This window comes from Medicago sativa, chromosome 1 (genome assembly GCF_051527215.1).
Source record: "Medicago sativa cultivar Bolivia chromosome 1, Bolivia_mono, whole genome shotgun sequence".
NCBI lineage: Eukaryota > Viridiplantae > Streptophyta > Magnoliopsida > Fabales > Fabaceae > Medicago > Medicago sativa.
In genome coordinates this window covers 21690838-21716253 of record NC_140749.1, presented here as the reverse complement: position 1 = coordinate 21716253, position 25416 = coordinate 21690838, and the positions used below count along the sequence as shown (strand labels likewise).

The window sequence follows — 25416 nt, the reverse complement described above, 5'->3', positions numbered from 1 at the left end:
TGAAACAGATAGCTACCAGAACAGAAACATAATAACAAAGAAATACACTCGAAACAGGCCAAAAGTAGGAGATAGAAGCCGCCACCCAAACCCCCAAGCAAACCAAGGGAAACTGCCACCAAAACCCTACTGATGCCAACACAGGATGGGTTGCACCTCCCACTCATGATAAGTGCAGGAATTAGCGGGGTACTTAGCTAGGAACCACTTCCAAGCTAAGAGTTTCATTCTATCCATCACGGGCTCCTCACGGAGAGCACCACCAGAGAAAATAAGGTTGTTCCGGGACGTCCAGATGGTCCAAATAACAGCATGTCAAACCAGAAGCAGACCTAACCTAACTTTCTTCCCTTGTCCTAAGCCTGTGAAGGCCTGGAAATGTGGCTCAAGAATAAGGGGGGTCACAAACTCCCAACCCAAAAACCTAGAGACTTGATACCAATCCGAAAAGACCGTGGGGCAAGTAACGAAAAGATGCACCGAGGATTCAGACAGCACCGCACAGGAGACACACTCCATATCCCTCTCAGGAATAGGAATACCACGCCTAACAAGATTACTCCTAATAGGAATCCTATCGAGAATGATTTGCCAGGAAAAAACAATAGCTTTAGATGGGGCCCACGACTTCCAAACTCTGGCAATAGCCTTCAAAATATCCCCCTGAGGAGCCCCTATAGCCAGTGAACCTTTACTAAGAAAGGAGTACACCGACTTCATCGAGAAACGACCATCAGGGCTAAGAGTCCAAGACCACACATCATCCTTCTCCACACGGGAGTGTCTAGTCGCAACCACAAGAAAATCATTAAGCAGATCTGTTTCCCAGACAAACATAGGCCTCCTCCACCTAAGATCCCAAGCCCACACACTCCCTTCCTACGCACCAAGCTCCCCCACTAACCCATCAGCCTGGAGGGATAGCTGAAAAAGGCGACTGAACCAATCTCTAAGGAGGATCGGCCCACACCAGGGGTCATGCTAAAATTAGGTCGAGAGACCATTCCCGATAATTCTAGCCATCCCTTTTGAGAACCAATCTGAAGGATCCTACCTATCCCCCCCTCGCCCCCCTCGAGTGCAATATTATTTTAGGAAGATCATTCCTTCTAACTGCTAAAGCACTAATCAATGTGGAGCAAGCAGAAGTGATTGTAAGGTCTAACTCTAATGACATTTTCTATCTAACATTGTTGGTCATGAAATTACAATGTCGGCTTTAATTGCGTAGTAGAACACACATCCAAGTGTGGCATTGAAAAGGCTAAGACAAAATCCCACTCGAGCAAAAGGTAATGTTTCGATCCCCTAAAATTTTATGTTCCGCTACTCGATCTAAAAACAAAGAATGGTATGGACCATTCATTTGAATATCTTGTAATACATGAGGCACTTGTTTGGTACTTTGAACTTTTTTCAAGCCACTTTGATTTGTTGTTGTTGTTGTTATCATCATCCTATACTAAACCCCATTGATCCCCATGCAATAATTTCGTTGTAGTTTTGGTGACAAATCATGTTAAAATTTTTTGAACCCAAAAATGCTATATCTATTTAATTTCTTTGTATTAGATAGAATGGTGAAATACTTTATATTGTTTTAATTTCTGAACCCAAAAATTCTATTTTTCATGTCTTTCACCAAACTCGTGCGAGTAATCCAACTCTTGGAAGAGTTGTCTAGCACTAAAGAAAATGTGCTCATCTCTCAACATAGATTTGAGCTGTCATACCGCACATTGTGAGATTATCTCCTTTTATTAGATTGAATGTCGTTTGATTGTGATTCTAGCATTTTTATCTCTTATTTTTTAATTACATTGGAATTGGAAACATTTAAAGTTTTTTTTTTGGTTACAAACATTTCAAGTTTTAAGTGAGGTACTAGTAGAACTTGGTTATAAAAAAAAATTGAAAGAAAATGTAGACAAACCATCAAAAAGTGATCTAAAAAAAAACACAACACTACAAGAATTCCCTTAATTACTAACCAATTCAAAATCGCATTACTGACGGATTTAAACCCTCAATAATTACCGACGGTCTAAACTCTCAGTACTACAAGAAAAACCCTCAATAGCATTACTGGCGGAAAAAACCCTCAATAATTCAGAAAATTACACACAAAGAAATAAATAGTAATTATATTAGTATTATTGGCAGATAAATCCATCAATAATGTTATTAACCAATCTGCATCGAATTAGTGGCGGATTTTCCCCCACAATAACGGTAATGTAGGACCACTGCAGAAGACATTGTATTACTGGCCGATTTAAATCCGTCAATAATGTTCTGATACCCGCCAGTACTCTTTCATTTCCGCGAGTAAATCAAAGACTTAGACATTAAAATTGTAACAAAAGAAGATAAATTCATCTCATGTTCCCCTCTCTCTCCTACCTTGAAGAGCACTTATAAGAAGGATTGTTACTTGCTTCTCTTAGTTTTGACTCCAAGATTTCAAGTTCTAAAAGGTATTGTAAAAAACCCCCAAATTTATGGAATTTTTATTTTTATTTTAGTTAGATTTTGAGTTTTCGTTTGTTAAGCTTTTCCCATTGATTGACCAATTTTTCATAGGCATCGAGGAGAATGTCGAAGAAGAATCGGGTGAGTAACCGATCATCCTACCCTTAATTAATTTAACTTTTATTAGTTGTTATTACTAAACCAGGTTCATGGGCACCTTTGATTCACCTAATTCTCCCTTAAAGTTTTGATTTTTACTTGATTTGGGTTACTTAAAAGTTTTCATTTTTCATTTGATTTTGTGTTATTTAAAGATTTCACTTTATTTAATTTCTTTGTTATTTGTAGATATGAGATGTTACTACTGGATCTTTAAGGATTTTTGAATGGGATCTGTAAGGATTTTTAAATGGGTTACTCAAAGTTGTTTTACTTATTTATACCCATTTTATTTCCTTGATTTTTAAATAAAAATATTAAGTGAATTCGAGATCAGAGATTAGAGAATCCAAGGTGATCGTACCTGATCAGAAGGAGACTTCCGGTGCTTTGAATGCGGTGGTTGTGACGGTGGTGGAATGCGTCAGGATGCTTCTTGGAGCGGATGGGGGGTGTGTATCTGCAGGCACTCCGACGCTCAAGTCAGTAGAGATCAGAGAGTGAGGGTTTTAAAAGGAGATAGAGTTCTACCTTGGGGGATTGCGGTGAGTCCCCTATTTATAGAGGTGGAGGGCTGCAGAGCCGTTAAGGAGGCACACCTGGCTCTGGCGGTTATGAAATCGTGGGAAGTGTAACCGCCAGAGATTTTATTGCGGGAACGTGCACAACGTGCAAGAGAGACGTTGGGGTTCGTTTGAACCAGTCTCTTTGCTTCGTGCACCCCCTTCAGGCGAGGGGGTACGTTGTGAGCAATAATGCCAAACGTGGAGTTTGGGCTTTGAATGATATTGGGCCTAAGTAAATGGGCCAAGAATCTCTTTGGCCGGTCCAGAACAGTAGCCCCCCAAGTCGTTGCTCTTGATAAAGAGTGATGACTTAAGTGCGGGCATTTTGTTCGTAAGGAGCCGATCTCAAAGGAAATTCAGTTGGTATATACCCCCGTGCTAGAGGTAGAGATGGATCTCGTTAGCGGACTTATGTGTGCCTTGACTTGAAGGATCGTTTGCGAGGCGGACTGAGAATGCTGAGGCTTTGGGCCAGATAGGCTCGCCTGTCTCGAAGCGCTTGTTCTCCCTCTAACGATGTAAGTTCGCCTGTCAATGTGGCGGAGTCCGGTATACGTATGTCCGGCGGTGAGATCGGATGGAAAGATTCCCTCGTCAGGCAGTTTGGCCGGATGTCATTCCGTAATTAATGCCAGCATCTCGAGGAAGAAGTTGAGGGGACATGACCTTTGGTTTCTGAGTGACACGTGTGTAGGCTGTTAGTAGCACTTGAGTGCCTATAGTTTCCAGCGTGTTCTCGGGTTGTATTTCTGAGGTGCCATCATCACCGTTGATTGGATCCTGACGTTTGAAGAAACGTAGTGAAGGATCATAGCCCTTGGATGAAGGGGTATGATTGAATCTGGGTCGTCGAAGCAGTGCTTTAGAGGAGGAGTATCGAGTGAAGGGATGTACCAGATATACTTTGTGACTTTTGGGTGGTTTGTGCAACGAGTATAAATAGCTCCACTGTTGTTTTGGAGAGTCACTGTATTTTCGAATTTCTCAGAGACTTAGAGATTTCTCACAGTTTCCACAGGCAAATTTCTTTCGAGTTTTCGCATCCCAACCGCAACTTCAATCTCTTCTTCCACACAGGTAGAGTTCTGAGACTCGTTTCTTTTACTTTTGTATTTTAGTTTCTGTTCTAATTTTAGAAACCGTAGGAATGCATGCTTCTTAGGGCAGGAGTAGTTTGACTCGGTGGTTTCCGCCGTTGGTTCAGGCGTTTTCCACCGTGCATCAAAGAGTTTGTAGGTATGTTGTATGTTTTCTGTTTAGTGTTTAGAGAAACATTGGCCTCAGGCTTGTGCTTCTTCCATAAGCTTTGGGTCTGTTCGCTGAGGGTAGATCCCCTCGATGCGTGAGTAGATTTTCTAGACCTCTTTGCTTTTTTATGGTAGCGATTTGATCCCTTCCTTGCCATGGCCGACCTGATAGGTGAAGGAAGGGTGGATCTGACTGTTAGATTCACTTTTTCCTTTGCTTTTTCAGATCTGTCATGGCTGACGAGGGAGTTGCTGCGTCCGTCATTATGAGGCCCGGAGAGGAGCCTTTAGAGACTGAATCGGTGTTTGCCGCTGATGGTGTGAACGAAGAACCTTTTGACCTCATCGGTGACGGTAGAGATTGGGAACTGATTCTGCCGAGCATGTCCAACCGGGTGTGTTCGGAGTATGAAAATTACGTATTTCCCATGTATGAAGTGATTTTCAAGGACATGGGTTTTCGGCTCCCTTTCTCTAACTTCCAGCGGGAGGTGCTTCGCTGGACCAAGCTGTCACCTACCCAGATTCATCCAAATTCTTATGCCTTTATGAGGGTTTTTGAGCTGTTGTGCGATTATCTTCGCGTCCCTGCCTCCAAGAATGTCTTTTTCTCCTTCTTCACCATACAGCGGGGTACGGACTGGGTTTCTTTCCGCCAGACCCCGAAGATGTTTGAGGCCTTTGCTGGGAAGATCCGGAGTTTCAAAGAGCGTTTCTTTCTGGTTCGGCCTAAGAGTGCGGCCGCCTTGGAAAATCTTTTGGAGGCTGCTAAGGAAGGCGGGCAGGAGCGTCGTTCTTACTTCCACCTATGCTGGTCTCAGGACCATTTTGCTTATGAACCGAAGGACTTCGGTCGGACCGCTGCCACTTTGACTGATGAAGAGAAAAGCCGTCGTCAACAACTCTGGGCTTTCATTGAGTCCCTTCCCCAAAGGGTTAAGACTGACCGATGGGGTGACCCTTTGATGAATGCGGACGAGACCCCAGTAAAAGAACCCCGCTTCATCAATACTTATGAGTTGTTGACCTCTGATAATTCTGATGCCTGTCTTGGTAGCTTATTTTCTTGTTTTGTCTTCTTGCTGTCATTTTGTTTTGTTTCTCCTAACTGACAAGTTTCTTTTGTCTTGTGTTTGCAGAGAAAATGAAGAAAGACTTGGGAGCCCTCGTGAATGCGGCCATCAAGAAGCTCTCGGCCAAGAAAAAGCATAAAAATGTCCAGTCTCTGGAGCATATGATTTCTGGGTCTGGTCCTAGCTCAACCCCTGGTCTTGTGGTGGATTTGGACAGGGAGGAGCCATCTGAGGAGCTGGTGCAGGATCCTGCCAAAAGGCATAGGGTGAGGGTGTCCTCTGAGGATCCAATCACGCCGATCAAGGCCGTTCCCGTCCGTTCTGAGAAGGGAGACTTCCTCCAGTTGCCGAAGGTGTGGTCCGAGCCGGAGCTGTGTGGTCCCCAATCGACCCTTTTCTTGGATGATTCTGAGCTGAGGATTATCCAGGATCTGGGTCCAGCTAGCCGGAGTAAGGCAATAACTGATGGGTTATTGCCACTATGAAGGCTTTGGAGGTCGCTGCTGCTCTGAACAACGCTTCTCTGGTCAGTGAGGTTCCAGTCGACGCTCTGGTGCGGGAGATGGATGTTTTGACCGCCAAGGTCGCTGCTCTTGAGGAGGATCAAAGGAGCAAGAGGCCCGTCGCTGAAGAGCGTGACCGTGAGCTTGCTTCTTTGAAGGAGCAGTTGTCCGGAGCTCAGACTGCTCTCGAGCAGGCGACCGCATCTTCTCGGAAGCTGGCCGAGGAGAAGGCTTCCTTGGAGGAGACTCTGGAGAAGGCAGACCTCCCTGGGGATGATGAGGCAGAAGACCTTGCTGTCCTGCGGCGCGCTGGCCTTGTGGACAGGATTGGTGAGCTGGAAGGAAGCTTGATGGAGGCCCTCCAGCTTGGCTTTGATCGGGCGATGGCCCAGTTGAAGGTGACGAACCCTGGCATTGAGCTGAATGTCGAAGGAATTCACCCTCTTAGCGAGGTGAAAGACGGGGTGATCGTTCCGCCTCCCGATCCTGAGGAAGAAGACGGGTGATGACATGCTGTCATTACGTAATTTTTAGGACTTATTGTGACATTTTGATAGAGTTCTCATGCAATTTATACTGTTCTGGAGTGCAAAAAGCTCAAATATTGAAGTCTGTTCGAAGGAAATCGCGCCACGCCAATTTCAAGCCGTGCTGCGATTTTTGAAGCAAAATTACATCCTCCCTGTTTGAGGCAAATCGCGGCACGCCTATATACATGGCGCGGCGCGATTTTGACGGGTCAGGCCCATGACTTCTATAAATACTGCACTCAGCCAGAAGAACAAGGGTTACGATTTTGGAGAGCAAAGTGCGATTTTGAGACATCGGAGACGGCTAGAAGGACGATTTCTTCATCCTTTGACCAATTCATGTATGTTTTAATTATTTCATTGATTATGCTATTTGTAAACTCGATTATGAGTAGCTAAATCTCTTAGAGATTAGAACCGAGATGAATCTTTGTAACCCTAATTGACACATGTTGCTGTGAAACTCTATTTTGTTTATGAATTCAATTCTAGTTTATTCAATTCAATTGTTCTTAATGCTTTTTATATCTTGATCACATATAACTTGATTTCGTGAGAATGAATGACCACTGACCATGGCTTTAAACTTAGACCTAATTGAATTGTTCTAATAAACAGGGTTAGTCTAGGAATAGATAATCGTTTGTTAGTGATAATAGGTTAACGTTCGGTAAAACCTTCAAGAATTATTAGACCACCTAAGGAATTAGGGGCTGTAGTTTAAGAAGAGGGTCCTAACTCAAGGGATTGATTAGGGCTAACTTGTTAGTCATCGTAAACTAGAAGAGGGTTCATAACAAATAGGTGCAGTAGACCAATTAGGGGAACTTAGAGGATTCGACGGATCTGATCTCATCTCTCCCATATTTTCTTAACCAAATCTTTATTTTCTGTTACTTGATTTAATTAAAATCAAACCAAATCTACCGCCTAGTGGCAAATCAAAATAAACTTTTACACATCCTATTCTTATAACGCAATTGAATTATTGAAGTTAAAACAGTCCTCGTGGGATCGATATTTTTACTACTTCGATAGTATTTGGTGCACTTGCCAAACGTCTATCAACGGGCGTGTTGATGAAGCCCAGGTCTGATGAGGCCATGTAATTAATCTCTTGTTCAACAACCAACTTGTAATGACATTGTGCACCCTTAGTGGTTTTAGCACCTTATAATATGATTGTTTCATTCTCAATTATACTTGTTTCTGTATGTTTTACTTTTAAGTACAATGTTTTGAATTTTGCATGCTCGTTGCGTGAGGCTTTACTACTGCTTGAAGTATTTGTTGAGAGCGAATTATCTATCTATCTTGTATGTTTGACAGACTGTAATAATTCGTACGCTCTTAGCTGCTGTCAAGAGCGGATTATCTATCTGCCTTGTGTTTTTGACAGATTGCAATAATTCGTGTGCTCCTAGTTGTTCAACTTTCGAACTTGTCTGCTTTTGGATCGCAAAGCTCTTTAAGTTGAGTGTAGCAGGACGGGCTACCCCCCCCCCCCCCCCCCCCCCCCCCCGCAGTCATTATTTCGACGAAGTGAGTTAACGACTGGAGAGTCTTGTACGACCGCCCGACGTTTGGTAGCTTTGACTTGATGAAATCAAAGTTGTGCCTTTTGCTTTCCAGGTAATAATCGACTTCGCTTGGAAAGTTTTTACCTTTGCGTAGTTTTGCAAGGAAGAGCTCATGCAAGAAGTTTTCTAACTGTTTACGCGGAGTATTAGTTAGAAGTGTTTTCACATCGAAGAGATTGTTTATCTGAATGTGTGTCCAAAGTTATGGACGTGTAACAGCGGATGAACGAGAGAAATTTTTCTAAGTTCCCTCCACTGAGGCGTGAAACACCCATCGCGAGCTGGGGTTCTACCTAACATGCCGAGCAGTGATGTCGCAGCGGTAAGCGTACATACTGAGGAGTAAGAGAATTTGTTATGTAAAATCCTCTCATCCTTTTTCTTTTTGGATTCAGAGTGGCACGACTTTCCTATTCCGTTTATTTGCTCGACGGGGAGCGATGAGTTCGTTGTATCGAACTAAGTACATACATTAGAGTGAGTTGGCGTTGTTTGCCATCTAAGTGTAGTACTTTTTGAGTTTTTCTGCATTCCAAGTCCTTGGAATTGCATTTTGATGGAGGTCTTCGAGTCCGTAAGCTCCTGTCTCGGTCTTCATCCGGATCCTGAAGGGGCCGTCCCAGTCGGCGGCGAGCTTCCCTTCTTCGGAGTCCTTCTGGTTTCGCCGGAGGACGAGGTCGCCTACTTCGAATTCTCTTTTGATGACTTTCTTGCTGTGGCGAGCAACTATTTTCTGTTTTAGTGCTGCCTCTCTCAAGGTTGCCCCTATCCTGACTTCGTCGACGAATTCGAGTTCTTCACGTAGATTTGCCGTGTTGGCCGGGAAGTTAGCGCTGGCGTCCGTACACCTTGTGAGTTCGGTTAGCTCAATGGGTAAGACCGCTTCTGTCCCGTACGTGAGTCGAAAAGGTGACTCGCCAGTTGTGGAATAGGGAGTAGTTCTGTAGGCCCAGAGGATTGCGTGTAATTCCTCCGCCCACTGTGTTTTGGTCGCATCTAGCCTCCTTCATATTCCTCACAGAACTACCCTATTTGCAGCCTCAGCGAGGCCGTTGGCTTGAGGGTGTTCGACGGAGGTGAAGCTTTGCTTGATGCCGATATTCCTTAAGTAGTCCTGGAACCGTTGGTCCGTGAACTGTGTACCATTGTCGGATATCACTAATGCTGGCACTCCGAATCTTGCTAAGATGTTTCTCTTGAAGAAGCGGAGTACGTTTTTAGCTGCGATTTTCGCCAATGGTTCTGCTTCGATCCATTTGGTTGAGTAGTCGATTGCGACGACCAGATATTTTAGTTGCCCAGCGGCTTTGGGGAATGGTCCCAGAAGGTCGATGCCCCACCATGCGATAGGCCAAGGTGAGACCAAGGACGTTAGATCAGCATGGGGTGCTAGGTGCATCTCCCCGTGTCGCTGGCATTTATCGCAGAGGTTCACATAGTCTTGGGCGTCTTTCAGCATGGTAGGCCAGTAGTATCCTGCTCGTAGGGCCTTTTTTCCGAGAGCTTTTGCACCAAGATGTTGTCCGCAGATGCCGTCGTGGATGTCGGCGAGGACTTCTTGGGTCTCGTTGGGTCCTAGGCACTTAATTAGTGGAATATTGAAACCTCTTTTGTACATGGTTCCTTCCACTAAAGTGAATGAGCAGGCCCTCCGTTTCAACCTTGTCTGTTCTTGCTGATCGGTCGGGAGCTCGCCATTCTCTAGGTATAGAGAGATGGGTCCCCTCCAATCTTCCAGTCCGATGATCGAGTTGACCTCTTGATGTAGAGTCCCTCTATTCTGGATGCTTGGCTCGCCGAGGACCTCTTGTATTACTGTCTTGTTTCCGTTCGCAGTTCGTGTACTTGCGAGTTTCGAAAGAATGTCTGCCCGAGTATTCTGTTCGCGGGGAACGTGAATTACTTCTACGGCGTCGAATTCTTTCATTTTCTCTAGTACTAACTGGACGTACTTTTGGAGGTGGTCTTCTTTTACCTGGAACTCTCCTGTGACTTGGGAAGCCACTAGTTGCGAGTCGGTAAAAAATTTCACCCTTGTGGCCCCCATGTTTTTGGCGGTTCGCAAGCCAGCTAGGAAGGCTTCGTATTCTGCAGTGTTATTTGTAACAGGAAAAGACAAAGCGAGGGAAATTTCGACAACGATACCTTTGTTGTCTTCGATGATTATTTCGGCTCCGCTTCCCTTGGCGTTAGATGATCCATCTACAAAGACGGTCCATTCTTCAGGGCTTTCCTCAGCTGGGAAAGTCATTTCGGCGAGAAAATCGGCGAACACCTGAGCCTTTAGTGCCTTTCTGGATTCGTAATGAATGTCGAACTCGGATAGCTCGAGTGACCATTTCATCATCCGACCAGCCACGTCTGGACGACCCAGGATCTGCCTGATGGGTTGGTCGTCCGGACTACCACCGTGTGCGCTAGGAAGTACTGCCTTAGTCTTCTGGCTGCGGTGAGGAGTGCGAAGGCCACCTTTTCGATCCTTTGGTACCTTGTTTCAGGTCCCAACAATGCTTTGCTGGTGAAGTATACTGGTTTCTGCCCCTCCGTCGTTTCTCTGATGAGGACGGCGCTTACCGCGTCAGAGGAAACCGAGAGATATAGGTACAGTACTTCACCTTGATCTGGTCGTGATAGCACTGGTGGCGCAGAAAGCGTTTCTTTGAGGCGCTGTAAGGCAGCTTTGACCTCGTCAGTCCATTCGAACTTCGTTTCTTTCCTCAAGAGTTTGAAGAAAGGAAGTGCTTAATGAGCGGACTTGGCCACGAACCTGGAGAGAGCGGTCAGTATTTCGTTGAGTGTTTGGATGCACTTTTTGGAGTGGGGTGTTGGAAGCTCAGTAAATGCGCGGCATTTGTCTGGATTTGCTTCAATTCCTCTTTCCGTAAGATAGAAACCGAGGAATTTACCCTCTTGGACTCCGAACGTGCATTTTTCTGGGTTGAGTCTCATGTTGTATTTCCGAGTTTGCTCGAACACTCTTTTGAGATGAGCGGCATGATCCACCTCTTGTTGGGATTTTACGATCATGTCGTCCATGTAAACCTCTAGAATGTCGCCCAGAAGTGCCTTGTCGTAAACTCTGTTCATCATCCGTTGATAAGTAGCCCCCGCGTTTCGTAGACCGAAGGGCATTACGTTGTAGTAATAGTTCCCTGATTCGGTCATGAAGGCTGTTTTCATTTTATCTTCTTCAGCCATGGGTATCTGGTTGTACCCAGAATAGGCGTCCATGAAGAATAAAAGTTTATAGCCAGAGGAATTATCAACGAGTTTGTCGATGTTAGGAAGAGGATATGCGTCTTCAGGGCAGGCCCTATTAAGATTGGTATAGTCAACACACATACGCCATTTTCCATTAGATTTTTTGACAAGTACAACATTGGAGAGCCAGGTAGTGTATTTGGCCTCGGAAATAAACTTTGCCTCTAGGAGGTCTTTTACAGCTTTTTCTGCAGCCTCTGACTTCTTGGGAGACTGCTTCCTACGATGCTGGGCTACAACACTAACTCCGGGATCCACAGTAAGTTGGTGACAGGCGACGCTAGGGTCGATTTCGGGCATGTCAGCTACGCTCCAGGCGAACAGGTCAGCGTTTTCCCTGAGGCAGGCGACCAGCTGGTTCTTGACAAGTTCGGGGAGATCCTTGCCAATCTTGAAGTTCTTCGAGAGGTCGTTGCCGAACGGGACCAGCTCGAATTCACCATCAGGAACAGGTCGAAGAAGTTTCGCGTTGAGCGGATCCTTATTCTCCCGTTTTTGTTCCTTCAGGTCCTCCTTGGTGAACCTGGGGTCAAGTTCGACCAAGTTGGCGTCCAGGGTACTCGCAGCAGCTTTCCCTTTGTCCTCAGCAGGTTTACTGGGTTGGGAAACCGAGTTCTGGGTTTTGTTGGCTTGGAGGAAACATCTTCTTGCAGCTTCAATGTCTCCGCTGAGTGAGGCAATGTTGCCGTCTTTCGCATGGTATTTCAACTTCAGATGAGCGGTTGAACATGCGGCCCCTAGCTGGGCGAGCCCAGTTCTCCCTATAATGCAATTGTAGAGAGACTGGCAGTCGATCACCAGGAATGGGATCTTTATTGTCTTTTTGGCCTCCTCTTCGCCGAAGGTGACCAGTAGCTCCACGTACCCCCATGGTTGAGTGGATGAGCCGTTGAAGCCATAGAGTTCATCCCCAACGTAGGGAGAAAGGTTTTTCTCCGTCAGTTGAAGAGTTCTGAACAGGCTGGTGTACATGATGTCGCATGAGGCCCCTGTGTCTATCAGGACTTGTCGGACATCTGCATTGACCATCGATGCTCGCACGAGCAAAGGGATGGCAGAATTTGAAGCTCCACCAGGCAGTTCGGAGTCATAGAAAGCCAAGGGTGGCCTTCCTCCTCGGACGGATGGGGCCATAGTGTTGATGTCCATGAGCTCCTGGAACTTCCTCTTCATGCTGCCCATGGAAATGTTCAGCGTCCTTCCAGTGACGATGTTGGCAGTAGGAAACTGTTCCCAGGTGCATGAATAGGGGGTGATTTCCACGTTGTCTGGGAAATCACCTAGATGTTCCACGGACATGGCGATGGTCCGGCCAGGTTCAGAACTGTCACCGACAAGATCGACAGCTTTCCTTTCTAATTCTGGATTTTTCACGTATTGTTTGAGTCGACCCCTTTGGATGAGGAGTTCGATGGGGTCCTTCAGATGGATGCAGTCGTCGGTTGTGTGTCCGTGGCACTTGTGGAACCGACAGTATTTTGTTTTGTCGACTCCCTTTATCTCCTGAGTTGGAGCCTTTGGCGGCTCAATGCCGACTTCTGTTAGATCGGCTACAGCGATCTCGGAGAGGATTTTCTCCCTTGACATAGCCAGTGGAGTGTACTCGGTGAAGTGACTGTTTGGTCCCTTGCTTTCGCGAGCAGCTTTGCCTTCCCTCTTTTTCTCATGGAAGGGCTTTTTGGAGGATTCAGCAGCAGGTTCCTCCTTCCTGACCTTGTTGAGGTTGTCCGCGTACAAAGCCTATTCGTAGGCGATGTAGATCTTGGGGATCGCTAGGAACTCATTGAGAGTCCTTGGGCGATCCAGGAGGACAGCTTTCTTGACGTCCGTCTCGTCGCGTAGGCCTTTGGCAATGAGGTATAGCTTCATTGTCTCATTTGCGCCCCGGACCTGGACGGCTTCTTTGTTGAACCTCTCGATGTAGTCTCGGAGAGGTTCGCTTCTTCCTTGGACGATGGCTTCGAGGGAAGCCACCGTTTTTAGTTGCGTCCTTGACGCGGTGAAGTGGGTGGTAAACTCGTTGCAGAGGTCGCTCCAAGAGTCGATGGAGTTTCTCCTCAAGTTCTTGAACCACGTAACGGCTCCTCGCCTCAGAGTTATGACGAAGAGCTTGCATTTAACGGAGCCCCGCACCGATCGGTAAGTGAGAACTGCTTCGATGTTCTCAATGTGCTCATCCGGATCGGTAGTTCCATCGTACGAGTCCATTTACGGCGGATTTTCCATTTCGCGAGGGATAGGAGCTTCCCGGATGCGCCGTGTGAATGGACCATAAGCATTACGATCGGTTCGGGTATCACGGGTGTCCAGTGAACTGGAAGGTGACCGGGAGAATTTATTGCGCCTGGGTGGAGACCTCCTGGGTGGAGTGCGGCGCATAGGGGATCTTCGCGACGGGGCCCTTCTGGGAGGGGATCTCCTTGGTGGAGACCGTCGGGGGGACCTTCTTGTCGACCTCCGGGAGTAGGATGGAGATCCAATGCTCGCCGAATGTCGAGGGGATCTGGAACGTGACCGGTCGGGGCTCCCTCCTCTTCTGTTACGCATTGGGGAGAGAGATCGCCGGGTTTGGACTGTCGGACGTGCTTGTTCCAGATCCATTAGCCGGCGGTTTTGTTCCTCGATTAACGACGTTTGTCGTTGAACCGTGCGGATCAGGTTGCTGATGAGTACGCCGGTTCACGCTGCGTCTTCTGGCGTCTCTGCAGGGCGGATGGGACCTAGCAAAGGCCTTTGTTGGATAGGAAGTACCTGAGTTGGGTCCTCCCTGGGTGTATCCACAGGTGAAGGTGAGGATGTTACGCCATCCTGTTGAGGAATACGCACCTCACTTCGTAGCTGGGATTTGGCACCGTTGGCAGCCAAGGTAGTTTTTTGTGAAAGCTTTGGTTTTTAGGGATAAAAACGGGGAAGCTTGTGATTTCCCACAGACGGCGCCACTGATCGTACCTGATCAGAAGGAGACTGCCGGTGCTTTGAATGCGGTGGTTGTGACGGTGGTGGAATGCGTCAGGATGCTTCTTGGAGCGGATGGGGGGTGTGTACCTGCAGGCACTCTGACGCTCAAGTCAGTAGAGATCAGAGAGTGAGGGTTTTAGAAGGAGATAGAGTTCTACCTTGGGGACTGCGGTGAGTCCCCTATTTATAGAGGTGGAGGGCTGCAGAGCTGTTAAGGAGGCACATTTGGCTCTGGCGGTTACGAAATCGTGAGAAGTGTAACCGCCAAAGATTTTATTGCGGGAACGTGCACAACGTGCAAGAGAGACGTTGGGGTTCGTTTGAACCGGTCTCTTTGCTTCGTGCACCCCCCTTCAGGCGAGGGGGTACGTTGTGAGCAATAATGCCAAACGTGGAGTTTGGGCTTTGAATGATATTGGGCCTAAGTAAATGGGCCAAGAATCTCTTTGGCCGGTCCAGAACACAAGGGCTTGGAATCAAATGAGTGGTTCAATTCTAAACCCAGAAGGAAATAGAAAAATAAAATCAAGTGAATTTGGGATCGGAGATTAGAGAATTTTTTAGATTTGGATATATGATTTATTTCTGTACACACATAACTAGTTTAATCAGAAGATGTCTTTGTAGTTCTCTATTTGTGATATAATTGGTTTTTCTTTCACTAACTCTTATTGTTTTTGGGGCCTTTTGTTTAATATGATTATCTGGTATATACGTAGGTAAGGAAGTGTTACACTTGTTCCATCACATATTCACATGCAAATGAACTTTTTATACTTATATATAATTAAGTTCATGACCTCTTTTGGATTTTATTCTTCAGACTATTTGTGAATTGTTCCATTTTGTAATTTCAAAGTTATCATTTTAACAAGTTTCTTTAAAGATGTCATTTTTTTCTCATACATGGTTAAGTGGTGCAGATTGTGTGTCAGCAGAATAAAGTGTTGCAGATCGCTATAATGCTAATATGTTGCATGAAGGGATAAGGTTGTGAAGAAGACTGAGACAATGATATAGTGAGAGGAAGTTTGGAAATTATAGCTTGGGATATTAGGACAAAGTGTTTGAAGATCAACCTATTTGTTAACAAGTGCAAAATTGCAGATTGTTTAGTGATGTGTCCGTGTTCTTTACATGGACGCGGCAGAGTTATGCAGAGTTATTGTGGAAGAAGGCTGGACATACCATGCCATCAATGGAATAGGTACCATGTGATTCTTATTTTTTATCCCACTTTCTTTTCTTGTGTGTCTGTGTGCGCATAGATGAATTTTAATTTGAAGCTAGAAATTGGTAAATCGCAATTGATTTGCCCACTGTATTGAGAATTCAACTAAAACAATTTGAATCTAGAAATTGGTAAATTGCAATTGAATCTATAATTTTGATAGTCTTTGATTCTAGCCAATGGTTCTATAAATTGTTTCGGGGGAAGGTAATGCCGTGGACAGAAAAATGACACCAATCTTTGGATGCCCTCCCACTTTTTAATTCAGTTTGGGTTTTCTACTAAAAACATGAACAAATTGCAGGTGGACGCCGGGCGATATATTTCACGTTAGAGGGTTAAATAACTATCACTACCTCGTTCTCTAATTATAAGATCAATTTTTATTCTCTAATTTATAAGATCAATTAGGTGGTTTGCCTTATTTGTATTGTTTATTATGTGTATTTCTTGCACTGTGAGTTGTGTGTTTCTTTCACAAGCTTAACCTTAATAATGTTTGCCATACGATAACTTACTATATTTATTTAATTTTGAATATATGTACAGACCACCATGAGAGCATTTATTGAAGCTTTTCGAAGTCAGCATGATACTATGAAAATTTTAATTATATGGATCATGCTTCGCAAGAAAATCTCCAAAATACGGCGAGAGGAGAAAATAGGAGCGGGAGATCATCAAAAGGGAGATTGGGATCGAATATGCCCAAATATTATGATAATTAGTTTAATCTGTTAATTCGTTAGATTGTACGAATGTTATTGAAATATTTATGATTTTGTACGAAAATTATTTATGCATTGTACGAATATTTTGATGATATGTCATTTAATTAATTTGTGTCTTAATAAATTACAATTATACTTCTTTAATTTAGTTATGTTTAAATGATTATATTTCTTTAATTAAAATAAAAATGTGGGAAAGTATCAACAAAAAAAAGTGTGAAGTACTTTACTGATGAAAATTTCTGTCAGTAATGCAGATCTGCATAAACATTACTGGCGGATAAATCCGTCAATGATACTTGGACGGATCAGGTTGGAACATTACTGAGGGATTAATCCGTCAGTAATTACTGACGGAATAATCCCTCAGTAATGCTTTGTCATGACTACATCTCCATTACTGAGGGAAAAATCCGTCAGTAACATTACTGACGCCAGTATTACTGAGGGACACCAACCCGCCAGTAATGTGCATTACTGAGGGAATTTTTGCATTAGTGAGGGTTTAATTCCGCCAGTAAAAGGAAAAATTCTTGTAGTGCAAGAGCCAAGAACAAAACTTCTGTCTCTTATAAAACACAGAAAAATAATAAGTAGTTCTACTAGTACCTGATTGTTGTTTTGGAACAAAGATGAAGGTTAAAGGAAGTGCTCTATTGTTTAGGGAATCCGTAGTCAATCTAACTCCAATTTATTTTTAGCCTACTTTCCTAAATATATTACACCTATATAACCTCAGCCACATTATAACCTTGAAAAGACTTTTAGAGTGTGTATGATAAATACTTAACTTTGAACGAATGTTTATAATTGCCTCAAGTTCATAGAAAGATGAATAAACATGTTGAATGGAGTGGGAAATGCCCTGACCATCCCTACTGGTTTTAGGAAGATAATAATTGGAATTTTGTATGATTGAAAGTTGATTATCTTCTGTAGGTATGCCTCGTTTGAGAGAATGTGGTAAGTTAGTCAAAGCTAGGAATGGGATGAATAATGATTTGAGCACCCTCTTCTAAAAGGTATGTAATTTGAAAATTTTATGCATATTATGACTTGTTTCTGTTTTGTTACTTGTAGACAAACAACAGTTTAATTTTCTGGTTGTGATGAGAGAGCAATATATGATATTTTAGGCTATGCTTTTAGTTAGTTAAATATGCATTTGAAGATAATTTGAGATAATTTAGAGGAGTTGTTCATGGTTTGAGAGATATTTTATATTCTTTTCATTTGAGTCATTGTAATTCAGTTTCTTTCCTAATCATGCAACAAGCAACTCCATAGGTGTTTTGAGTATTTTTATTGATAAATTATGTAATTTGGTAAAACAAGACACCACACGAATGATTGTAGATGTTGAAGAATGAAGATTAATGTAGCTTGGAAGGTTTTGGAAGATAATACAAGTTAGGTTAATTTATATCAAGTCCCAAGGCATCTAAAGACGGAAGAACGCGCGAAGAAAGACAAAAAATCTACAATGTTCAGCCTTGTGGGGGAGTTTCAAAGCCCTGGGGGCTGCCTAAAGTGCCAAGGTGGATGGGTAAAAGCACCACACACATACTAGTAGAGTATTTTGTGTTCCAACCTGTTTTTAAAGCTGAATCAGGGGAAACAGCTTAGAATTCTCACTTAAAGCTAAATGGAAAGATGACTATAAAACGAGACCCTTGCACACACTGTAATTCATTGAAAAGTCGAGGAAATATCATAAAAGAAGACATCTAGAGCATTAAAGAAGGGTTTCTACCTCCCAATTGTTCTACAGTATTGATTCAATTGATGAAAATCTTTATTCACTTAAGATCATAGTCTTATATAATTTTTATTTGTTCCGGTCGTTATAATGCTTTTCAACTTGATTATAACCTAATATGTAGGTTTGCGTATATGACTGACTATCTTGATCTCACTTGAACAAGAACTTTAGGAATTGCTTGATTATCTTTAATCTGATTATTGAATTTAGGTATGACATTATGATATAATTCATCTTAAAGGAAAGCCAAAAAGTATAGCCTTTGTCTATGCACAAATACAGGAGCATCCCACCAATTTATCATGGTCAAATCAGAATCATCGTTTATGATCAAGTCTAGGTTATAACTAATTTCAAAACATTTGTTGATCCAAAAAAGAAGACACAGGGGATTCAAGCAAAACCTAATCACCATTAAAAATCTAAATCAACCAAAATATAATCTCATATTATGCAATCAATCAAACTTGCAAACATCATAAACTCCTTTACTGTTTTTAATTCAATAAGTTTAGTAAATCGCAAAGTTGAACGACAATTCATGTGGAGACAATAACTTATCAATTTATTATTCCTAGGGTTTGGTGCACTTGACAATGATAACTTATCAATTTATTATTGCTACGGTTTGGTGCACTTGACAAAGTTATCATCAAATACCATAATATAAACACTACTAATTTGTATGTTCTATTCTATGTAGGACCTCCCACACTCGATTTTATTTAATTCACAAAACTATAGTTCAAAGTCTCATGACTTGCTGTTTAATCTTTAAAACTTTCAATTTCCTTCCAACTTCACACTAATGTTCCAACGGTAACTTGGTAATTAGTCAAATGTGTTATGAATTATAATTTGCTTAATAGCTATGTGAAAATTACTTTCTAAATCTACCATTTGTATCATGCCAATCCAGATGGGTATCAAGAATTTACCAACTAAGTTATTGAGCATCCAATTGTACCCAGCAAACCTTTTTAAGTAAGCATGTGACATGTGACAAATTTGTCAAAAAAGAAAAGAAAAGAAAAACTGTGAATATGACAAATGAATGCCAAAATCTGGTACATGATAATTTTGAAACATCTACTACAAGGAACTTAATAGAAATAATATAATCACTCAACAATCTCCAAAGCAGCACACTGGATTTCCAATTTTCCGCAACACAGCTTAGATGATTCTATTGATTAGACAAATAAAAACAAAATGAGATTATGGTAATTGAAATTTTTTCTAGAACAACTTGTTGCATCTATAAAGTAAAACTACATAAAGGCACTTCAATTACCAGTTGCAAATTGTTTCACATCCTAATAATTTATAATAGTAGGATCACAATCTTATGTTTGAATTATGATTTATCCATAAGATGAATATCAAAAACAAAAATCAATTCAGTTATGTCCTGATAAACTACAATGCCAACTTATAAATTAGGGTCATACCTTCAACCGAAAGATGGAAGAAACACCTTTATTAGCTGTCTTGAAGTGACCTTTTTCCTACAAGTAGGGCATTTTCCTTGTATTCTTATTACATTTTTGATGCAATTCTTGCAAAAAATATGTCCACACCTTGTTGTCATTTCTTCCACAAAAGGATCCATACATATTGGGCATCTAGGTTCCTCTGGAGGTTCAGATGCTTCAATATTAGGCTCTAAGGCTTCCTTCTTAGTTTCAGCTGAATTTTTGGCATTCTCAGCCTGTAAAAGAAATATTCAAGTTAGACATTTAAACACCAATAAACCACTGCCATAAAATGCATGTTCATCTGGTTAAGGAATATTTTTATACATCAATGACTGGAAAAATATACTATAGGAAATGCTAATCGGTGCCCCTTTCGCACAGGATAAAGAACTAAATACAGTGATATGACATTAGAAGTTGTGCAGTCAACGTCTCAAAAGTCTAAAAAAGTGTTATTTTCAACTTAAAACCTTCTATTTTTTTGGCTTCTTTAGCCGGTGCTCTCGGGACACACACCGGTTAGCATGACTCGTATACTTTTGATATACTGTTGATATATCATACTCCCTCCGTTTCAAAATGAGTGTCGTTTTAGGTGTTTACACACATATTAAGAAATGCAATGATTAAAAGAAAGATAATGGTTATTTTACCAAATTATCCTTATTAACTAATGGTTAGTTTTAAAAGTAATACTTTGGAAGTAGTGTGCAGAGTATTAATTGGAGGGTACAATTGAAAAGAAAAAGTTATTATTGCATTGGAAACTGAAAGCGACATTCATTTTGAAACAATTTTTTTTGGCTAAAGCGACACTCATTTTGAAACGGAGGGAGTATAATTTATTCCATAATAAAATAATATCTACCACTATTACGCAGGGCCGTTTCTCAGATGCTGGTGGCCTACGGATGAACCTACAATTTGGATCTAACTAATAAGTATATATAAAAGAAAAATTTGAATTCCTAATGTGTGAAAATAATTTTCTCGAAGATGATAGTTTTTATTACGTTAGGAAATGTGATATTCAATTCTCTAATATGTCCTTTTTTCAATTAAAATGTATATGGTTTTAGCATTCCCTAATTATTATTTTTTTAACTTAATGAACCCTTAATTTTATATTTTGGGCCCCAAATTATGAATTTATTTTTTGGGGTCTAGGACGGTCGCCCTCCTCGCCTTGTCTCGGATACAGCCCTGCTATTACGACTAATATTGCCGCTCGGTGTATTGAATGGTCAAGTGTATAATGAAGATATTTTAAATTCTTTCTAGATTTTGTAAATTATAATTATTTTTGCTTAAAGCAACAATCAAAATACGACAGAGGAAGTAGATAACAACATCTTCAAGTTCACATGATCAATAAGTGCACGAGTTATAAGGTTCATATAAACATTTTAATTGAGAGAAGAAGATAAGAATTGTATTACCTCCCCACCAGTATTGACTTCCAAATTTATATAAACATCAGCAATTGGTTCGATTCTGCGTTGCTCTCTTGTGCGCATAGCATAAGTTGGTATGGTTTGACTTCCTGCAATAATCATGAACAAAAGAGCTATTTCAAATGACAATAGTATTAAAGAGGATAATAAAATGAGAAATTTCAATACAAGAATCACGAAAAGTCTCCATATATTAATAAAAGTTTTGAAATACAAAGCAACGTCCATTGATATGTTGTATTAAAAAAACTAAATACATGTATTGATCCATTTACTCATGAAGTATGTTAAATAGTCTCACATAAGATACGAAATGACCTGACAAAGTATTTACAATTGGAGGAATCCTAACATCATAAGCCGGTTTGGTGTGGTTATATTTTTTTTTCTGCAAAGTATTTACATAACTACAATTTATGAACGGCTTTGTTGGCAACTTTGGATTTATTCCCGATGTGTTTAGAGTATTGTCTCTGCAACAGGGTAGAGTGGAAGGTTCTAAGTTATATGCATGTTTCTAAAGGTAAATTATTGTATATATATATATATATATATATATATATTCATTCCATGGGACAATATTTCTTGGGGTCTATTTGGAGTGCAAACCTGAATATAAGAAATATGGTATACTAAATGTGTAAGCTTGGTGGTGTGTATCTAGGAACAAAAAGTTGTCGGCGGATATTATTATTATGTCTAAAAGAGGATATTATGAAAGAATATTGGCGCTTGACACAGAATTTTAATTCTATTCTTCACCAAATTGAGCCAAGAAAATTTGATAATATTCTTGGTGGAAATACATCTAGCCATATGAAATTCCCTATCCATTTGTTTATTCATGTCAACAGTTTAACAGACAGACCATGCATAAATGTGAATATACTCCCTCCATCCCAAATTATAAAAAAAATAAAATAAAATCATTTCACATTAATGAAGAAAACTAAAACACAGTAGTTTGTAATATAGTTTCTTGTGTTATCCTTGGAATAAGTTTCATAGAAAGATGCAAAAACAATTTTCATTTGTTATTAGTTATTGAGAAAATATAAGGGGGACCAAAATGAGTGCAATTTGCATTTATTTTATCATTGGAAAAGATGATCTTTTGAAATAACATAATTAAATCTGATAAAAGTTGGTCTTTTTTGCTTAAAATCTAGGACAAAGAAAGTGAGACTTTTTTATTATAATTTAGGACGGAGGGAGTATTCTTCAACAGTTTGTGCCTCGCTTTGACCCCGTTATAGGGTGCTCCCCACGACTCCATTATCACTATGTACCACATTTTGACATGAATCGACTAGAATGTCGTGCCTAAAGTTGCCAAAATGGGCATCTAATGGTACAGTTGTATATCGATGGGATGCCAACAACCAATAATTGACTATTGACTGTCTTTCGAAACTCCCCCCTCCCGAAATTCACAAGTAGTTTCACCAAGCCACAAGATCGTGAACAAGATATGTTGAAACCTTGCAGGTCATAACCCTCGTAGTGGGAACGATCCCTCTCTTTGCGTGGCCAGTAGTAGTGAGAAGGCTGGTGTAAATTATGTTGCATGGCTTGAACTACCATCAGGTTGCAATGCGTCCCATTAACCAGATCTATATCGTTGAACCCTGGATAGGGCTATCCGTATTTCTTTCTTCACGGAGAACGCACGTTGTACTTTTATGGAGATAACTTTTCACTTAACTTTCTCTAGAGGGATTTGATCGAGGTTCTTTCAAATCTTTGGTAACCTCATTGATAGAGTGGGAAACTGGGCCCCCCTTTCAGCTGAAGGTTGACGTTACCGGAAGGTTAGGTGCTCCTGAGATGTTGGAGATAGACCCATTCTTATGTACGGAGGATATGGTGAATGGCTCCCCTGCCGAAGGGGTATTTAGCAAATGGGTGGGTATTTTGATTTCTTTTTATTGAGGAGTGTACCAATCGACAACTGTCGGACAAAAACGTGTGTGAACCATGGGATCTCACTTTGGAAAAGGAATACAAATATTTGTTTTAGGTTCGGTCCTCAGTAAAGTTGACATTGATCATCCTGGACCTGAGATCCTTCGGTGATGATGTTGAATGACCTCTGATTGGTGCACTTCCATCAGCAGTAGTCTTCTTCTACAGGATAAGTGGGTAGTTAACCTCCAAACACTCTGATGGTCAAGTAAGTAAGCGTCGTGGAATGATAGGTATATGTGGGTAAAAGCTAGTGTACCCGACTCAATATCCATGACTAATTATAAAGTAGGTTTAGGATTTTGGTCATTATACCTTTACTTGGAAAGCTGTTCTTGAGGAATAGTTGTACTCCTTAGGGATAGCTACGAACACTTGGCTGCCTGTGAGATTAGTGCCACACGGACTAAGTTGCGGTAACTATTTACATGTGATCCCGTGTTCAGTTTGGGTCACTACCCTAATGGACCTTGTGCAAGGATTCACATGGAACATATGTGGGGTTGAACATTGGCCCATACCATAATGGGGGTAATATGTTGAATGGTTAATGAGCTCTACCAAAGACGAGTAATTGAGAAAAACCTGAGTTCGATTCCTAAGTGAAACTATTTTTGGTCAGATGTTATTTACTTCCTGGTCAAACTCCAAAATATCAAGGCCCTCCCCTGATAACTGAAGGGCTAACACCAAAAATATAAATAAAAAAAATTGATGTCATATAGTTCGGATGGTATAAATAATACATTATAAAAATAAAAAAAGTAGTGACATCGCATAGGCCACAATATAAATAACAATTATCTTTTTAACAAAATTAATAGTGACAAAAAAATATATTACCGTACAGAGATAAGGTGAACAATGCTGTAGAAATTGAGTTTTGTTATAAAAAAATGTGTTTCCAGATACCAATTCTGATTGATATAATATTTCATCCCGTCCTGTTTTTAAGAAACACTTAACTTTTTAGTTTCATTAAATAATTGATGTATCTGATCAATATTATAGATCATATTCATCAATTATTTAATTAATCGAAAAAAATCCGTTCTTTCTTATAATTAGAACCGGAGGTTACAATACTTTTTCTTGTTTAAAAAATCATTTTAAAATTGCAATTGAGTCCAAATCATGAACACAACATGCAGATGATCAAACAATAAATATTTTCAAAAACATAATTGGGTGAGTGCAGCAAGATCGTTTCCATATGTGACAGATATAACATTTCATAATTTCAACTGAAAACAACAAAATGATAATAAAAATGTTAAAAAAAAAAAAATGAAAGTTGACACAGATATAACATTTCATAATTTCAACTGACAACAACAAAATGATAATGAAAATAATAATGAAAGTTGAACTACAAAATTATTTATTAGATTTCGATAGCAAAAAGTGTTTACCCAAATTCGAGCCAGTTCCCACCCTTCTTCGATTTCTCCTTGCGCTCGCCTAAGATGAGGAAAGACAAAATTAAACAAAGAAGATCAATTTCTATCAAATTAATCTTAAATCCATTAAGCACTTTAGTATAAGTAATAATAAATTAAATACTAAATAATCTAAAATTAATGATTTAAATGAACAAGGGTTTAATGGAGAAAAAATGGACGTAAACCTGAGCAAAAGATCTAGGTGAAGATTCAATGACATCATCATCACTATCCTCAAGGTCAATGAAGGGAACATGACGAGGTTCTGAGGGCCCCTCACTCATCTTGAAGTCTCAATCCTGATTTTTGAAGAGTTATAAGATCGTCAATTTATTCTGAACCAATGCAATTTTGAAAATCAATAATTAGAGTAGATGAGAAATTAAAAGAAGAAAAATAAAAGAGAAAGGTAGAAGAATTGACAAAAAAAACACGTTTGAATTTGAATTCATGCAGAAACTAGATAGAGGTGAGAAAAAATACAGAATAGTGAGTTTGAATGAATCAGATGTCTATGTGGCTTGGGCACCTGGGGAGGGAAATATGCAAGAGTTTTTAATAGTGGAGACAATATCTTATCTTATAAATATTTTTCTGTAAAATAGCATTTGTTTGTCTAATTGGAGAGCCAAAATACTTTATAAAAAAAAAAAAAAAGCAAAGTCAAAATACAAATATTGTATCTGATACTGTCTGTGTTCATCATAATCTCTTTTATTTATTTGTGCTTTGTTTTTTCCTATTTATAAGAGAATTGGTAAGAAAGTGAAATTGATCAATAAAAGTTTTTTCCTATTTATAAGAGAATTGGTAAGAAAGTGAAATTGATCAATAAAAATTCAGCAAAAATGATGTATTCTCTTTATATATCAGTATAGATTATTATTATTATTATTATTGCACTAACGTTTGAAAATTATGAATAATGCTTTTTTATAAAATTTTGATTTTGATCAAAAGTAAAACTATGAATGATTTTTTTTTCTTTCAAATTATAACAAATA

At 40.7% G+C, this 25416-nt stretch overlaps 3 protein-coding genes across 3 annotated transcripts; all 3 read right to left on the bottom strand.

Moving 5' to 3' along the window:
* Positions 1-315: 315 nt before the first annotated feature.
* On the bottom strand, positions 316-837 carry LOC146953607 (uncharacterized). Its single transcript, XM_085741944.1, has one exon. The coding sequence runs from the start codon at positions 835-837 to the stop codon at positions 316-318; it is 522 nt and encodes a 173-aa protein (XP_085598070.1).
* Positions 838-11431: 10594 nt separating this feature from the next.
* On the bottom strand, positions 11432-13599 carry LOC146953606 (uncharacterized). The gene is made up of 3 exons (XM_085741925.1): positions 13282-13599; positions 11572-13131; positions 11432-11443 (listed from the first exon to the last, which is right to left on the bottom strand). The coding sequence occupies exons 1-3, from the start codon at positions 13597-13599 to the stop codon at positions 11432-11434; spliced, it is 1890 nt and encodes a 629-aa protein (XP_085598051.1).
* A 5398-nt stretch (positions 13600-18997) lies between these two features.
* On the bottom strand, positions 18998-24969 carry LOC146953605 (uncharacterized). The gene is made up of 6 exons (XM_085748960.1): positions 24896-24969; positions 24598-24711; positions 24383-24431; positions 20991-21094; positions 19525-19784; positions 18998-19259 (listed from the first exon to the last, which is right to left on the bottom strand). The coding sequence occupies exons 2-5, from the start codon at positions 24694-24696 to the stop codon at positions 19527-19529; spliced, it is 510 nt and encodes a 169-aa protein (XP_085605086.1). The 5' UTR covers positions 24697-24711; positions 24896-24969; the 3' UTR covers positions 18998-19259; positions 19525-19526.
* Between the last annotated feature and the right edge of the window lie 447 nt (positions 24970-25416).